The sequence below is a fragment of the Cibotium barometz genome, chromosome 19 (genome assembly GCF_041138505.1).
Source record: "Cibotium barometz isolate CiBa-2024 chromosome 19, ASM4113850v1, whole genome shotgun sequence".
In the NCBI taxonomy this organism is placed as follows: Eukaryota; Viridiplantae; Streptophyta; class Polypodiopsida; order Cyatheales; family Cibotiaceae; genus Cibotium; species Cibotium barometz.
Genome location: NC_141064.1, coordinates 56,326,069 through 56,331,048, shown reverse-complemented (window position 1 = coordinate 56,331,048; position 4,980 = coordinate 56,326,069). Strand labels below are relative to the sequence as shown.

General features: G+C 41.7%; 1 protein-coding gene across 1 annotated transcript; it reads right to left on the bottom strand.

Moving 5' to 3' along the window:
- Positions 1–539: 539 nt before the first annotated feature.
- LOC147628766 (uncharacterized) lies at positions 540–2,318 on the bottom strand. The gene is made up of 2 exons (XM_086814003.1): positions 1,607–2,318; positions 540–933 (listed from the first exon to the last, which is right to left on the bottom strand). The coding sequence occupies exon 1, from the start codon at positions 2,083–2,085 to the stop codon at positions 1,615–1,617; it is 471 nt and encodes a 156-aa protein (XP_086670129.1). The 5' UTR covers positions 2,086–2,318; the 3' UTR covers positions 540–933; positions 1,607–1,614.
- Between the last annotated feature and the right edge of the window lie 2,662 nt (positions 2,319–4,980).

The window sequence follows — 4,980 nt, the reverse complement described above, 5'->3', positions numbered from 1 at the left end:
TCTCCCTGCCAGCTCCTTATATGGTGTACCAGCTCACTGCCAAGCCCTTCTCTGTCGATGTCCACACGACAGAAAAGCTGCTAGAATGGCATGCAAAACCCCCAGGCCCCAACCACCACTCCCCCAGGTTGCCCCAGCCCATGACAGCCCAGAAAGGACGCATGTTGTCATTTCGAGTCAGCAGTGGCAGTGACATGGTGAGTTGTGACCAGCCGTAGTCACTGCCACTTCCTCCCGGATGCATGCATCCTTTCCCTACTACATGATAAGCCAACAGACATATCCAAATATTGGATTTAGAGTACCTTGAAATGAAACTCACACAGGCAAAAGCAATCCAACATAGCATGTCCCTCCAAAAAGCTAAAGGAAAGAGCACAAAAAAGCTAAACGATAGAGGAAGACAACCCATTCACGAAAAGAAGCACTCATGCTTGTGCATCTAAAAATGTGCTGAAACAATTGCTCTTAACCCAAAACTTGGTGCCAAGTAGATGACAAAAACGGTAATCTCCCACTCAACTCGTGTAAAAAGAGGATTCAAAACCATTCCTGCATTACTCAGAACAGATATTTCACAAGCAAGAGCAAGAAGTAGCCTCCATGCCATCCAAAGTACTCTTCATACATCCAGGTACAGTGTCAACACGAGAGAGAGAGAGAGAGAGAGAGAGAGAGAGAGAGAGAGAGACTAAAAGGATGCCAGGAAAGACTCCTGCCACTTAATCTCTCAGTTCATCACAGCCCCAAAACAAAAATGAAGGCTGCACTCTTCCTCCTTCATATACACACCATTAGTTTGCAAAACTTCATAAAAGCACTTTACAAAATGTACAATTTGGACTTGGTTTGCTGTTACTCGACCAAATAAGACACCCAGTAGTGCCATCTTCCACTCCCCCCATCCATTCTCCATGTTGTGAGCTCCTCTGCCTGTGTTAAAGACATACATCAATTAGACTCAGAAACCCTTGCTAACAAGCGCAGACAACAAAGATAGCTTCTTTCCACCTTGAAGTTTCAAAAGAAACTTGGAGGCATCTGGCCCAAATGAATGTAGTGCTTCACAAAATGGCAGATCACGAATACTACCAAGAGCATGTTCAAAACCTATTAAACATGTCCCCACACATTAGATTACAAAAGAGCTCATCAAACCTTGCTAAGGACGTCATTCCAAACCTTAAATGAGTGTAAACTTACCAAGGTAGGCTTCTTGTCCCTCTCGACACAAAACTCATTAAAACACACAAAAAAAAACACAAATCATGATAGGAACCCTAATCTAGACCATGAAGCATTCAATCCAGTCATAGAGTAACAGTACCATGTACAAGACTGTCTTCGCAAGAACAATCAGAACTCTCCTAGAGACGATGTATATTTTGCACCATCTTTCACACATTTTGTTCCGGAAAAATAAATACTCACGACGAGAGACAAAAGAGGCATGTATACACACCTAACATCACATACGTTTCTCAGAAAAATACTTATCATTCTCAGGAAAGACAACAGAGGGACTTTTGGCTAATATACACCAAACATCACATGGTCTTCTCAGAGAATTTATTACACCTACTATCAAAGCCAAAAATGAGCTCACCTGAAACCCTAATTTTCGAGCTCCACTGGGACTCCGTTGTCATCACCACGGGCAGCCGGGAGGAGGAACCCTTCATCGTCTTTCATCTCTTCCACCATAAGACGAGCTGGGGAGGACATGGAATGCGAGAGGCGCTTCGAAGGAGGCGAGCACAGCAAAGGGATGGAGTCAGAGGCCAGTAAACGGTGTGGAGGAGCAGCGGGGCGGGCGATCGCGGCTTTGTTGTTACTGTTAATGTTGCCATTGTCCTCACGGAGGCGGAGGGGCTGCGGAAGGCGGGGGCTGTTGGAAGGGGAGGCGTACATCTGCGGGGGCTGCAAGTGCGAGCGAATGGAGAGGGAATCCAGGTTGGGAGAGGCGATCTCGCTGTTGGTGTTGTTCGGAAGAATGCGGAATTGGGAGGAGAAATCGAAATGGGAGAAATCAGATCCCCCAGCAGGCCCGACAAGGCCAGGGAAGCCAGATGGGTGAATGTCCATGGCTAAAGGTTAGGCTAGATCGTCTACACACCCGTCAAATAAATAGGAGTATGGCTACGACTAAGAGGGTAGGGCTCCGGTTCCGGTTAGGGTTAGGGTTTTGGCTAGATCTAAACGCAGAAAAAATGGCTATGACTGTGAAACCAAATCGGCATCAGCTGCAGCTAGCTGAAAAACCATGTTTGTAAGCTGCGCGCTTACCAACCATTCTTCTCCTTGACGCTCGCATGCAACTGTGCATGTATGAAGGGAAGGGGGGGGGGGGGGGGGGGGTATACATAAACTAGAGAACAAAGATTTGGACCATTGGGGCTTTTGAGATGGGGCCAAAATATCATATCTTCTTCTTTTGATAAGTCATGTCACATGGGATTATATTATCTTAGTTGCCCACAAAGATCCCTTTGAGGGCCACCAATTGTCTGTGAGGGTCACCAAAATTGCCTACCTTTTTAAATGCTAGGTACTATGAAATCCTCCTTTTTCCCTCTTCACAATACCTATGGCTTGCTGTTTTGCATTGGCACCCATGACTTGAAAAACCCTCACCATTTCACCAAGAAAATGTTAACATCCATGGTAGCACATGTAAGCAATTACATTCAAACCCGCTTGAAAAGAGGACGGTCGCTTGAATCTCTAGGTTGGGTCTGGATTAACATAGTTGATAGGTGTGTGTGCTCACAGGAAATGTCTCTATTTCCACATGGCTCAAGCATTCACAAGGTATTTTCCGGCAAGCTTGCACAAATCTCAAACTCGTAAGCACTTCAGAGTCACATAATATGTTGTCTAGGCTAAGATACATATTACTGGGAGGCTTTGATACTAAGTCAAAAAGTTAGATCTAAGAATGGTCAAAGCATAGGATTAGCTTCATGATTGATTAAGAAGGATAACGAAACACTAAATGTAATTAAGAAGACTCAATACGCACACACATAAGCTGTCAATCTTAGTATGTGAAAGGTTTGAAAAAATGGTGCAGGTGAGCATTCATGAGTCACAAGATAAGTCACATGGAAAAGCATTAGTAAGATATAACATCTAGTATGGTATCTTATTTATGTACTTGAATAATGGTTTATTATCAATGGAATATTTCCTGAACCACTTTCACCCTTACAAATTGTAATTGCAAATACATCCACTACAAGAAATGATGGTCAAAAAGGAAGAACAAAAAGTGGGGAGCTTGTGAGGGCCCCCCTTTTGGACATCCTTTTCAGGGGCAAAATTTTTTCCCTCTTTCCAAAAGTGAATTAAATGGCAGTTTTTCTTGGCCCCCCTTTTTTTATCACTAAGAAAGGGGGGCTTTTCTTGGCCTCCTTTTTTTCTCAAAGAAGAAGAAAGGGGTGCCAAATTTATTTTTCTCTACAAGAAAGGTGGGCTTTTTATGCCCTCCTTTTTTTCATTACAAAAAATGTGGGGAAGGGGGGGGGGGGGATTCTTGGCCCCCCTTTTTTATCTAGTAATAAAAGGATTCTCTTTTTAGCCCCCCTTTTTCCCACTAGGCAAGGGGAGCTTTTTGATACCCCCCTTTTTTAATCCTCTTAGAACAAGGGGCTCTCCATAGGGCCCCCTTTATTTCTAATTAGAAAAGATTTCTTAAGGCCCCCTTTATCTTCTTAGAACGAGGGGATCTCCATAGGTCCCCCTTTATTTCCAATTAGAAAATATTTCTTAAGGCCCTCTTTATTTTCTTAATGCCCCCTTTATTTCCACTAAGAAAATATAATTTCTCAAGGCCCCCTTTATTTCCACTAAGAAAATATATTTCTTAAGGCTCCCTTTTTTATCATCTAATGAATAAGGGATCCCCCAACCCCTTCCCTTCTTTATCATCTAATGAATAAGGGATCCCAACCGCCCTTTTATCATCTAATGAATAAGGGATCCCCCCAACCCCTTCCCTTATTTGGTTAGGAAAGAGAAGCTTCTTATATGAGCCTAATTTATCTTGCTAGAAAAGTGGGAGCTCTTTTTTTTTTTAACTTTTGAAAAAAACTATAGAAAGAGAGGTTCTAAGAGAGATATATATACATATTAGATTCTGCATACTATTTTGTACCATGCTAAAAAATGTTGTTGCTAAATATATTAGTACCTCTACATGCATTTGTGAGTGTTGAGATATCGACCTCAACTAGTGCAGATATAGATGACACACCACTAGGATAGCACCTCCACACATATGCCACAGGTATGGTTGGTGAGAGTATGGTTAATATGCTACTAGTGGTTTACATGCTATATGACAGCCACTTTGGTTTACTAGAGTTGTGGCATAGTTATAGTGCCAGCTCATATAGTCACTAAAGACCTTGTATGTTTTAGTAGTAGAGTAATTTCTCTTATAGTATGTACTCTTATCTTTATGTTATGGTTATAGAGAGAAGTGAAAAAGTGTAACCTTATTCTAGGAATTGATTGTGGAAGAGTAGAGAATTCACAAGAATTAATTCAACCATAAAAACCATTGCTTTGTAAGCTTCAACTAAATCAAATCAATTGAAATTTAAAACACTTAACAAAATTAAAAATACTTAGCTCTCCAAAGACCATATTGGGTGCAATCTTCCCCCGGGCTCTTGTGCGTGGCCTCTCCCCACACAAGAGTATTTCTTTATTAGCTTTCTTTTTCACCAAAATTAGGCCATAGCCCCCAAAATATACAAGATGTGCTTTTTAGAGAGCACGGCACTCTTCTTTTACAAAAATAGAGTGTCAAATATTGGGACTAGGGTAAAGCCATAGGCTTTAATAAATTCCACATAAATAAATGTATCTTTCCTAAAGTTCAAAATGAAAAAATCATTTGTGCTAAGGTTACAAGCTACTATGCTTGCCAAAAATGAAATGTGATGAACCAAGACATTTCTTCCAAAGTAAACT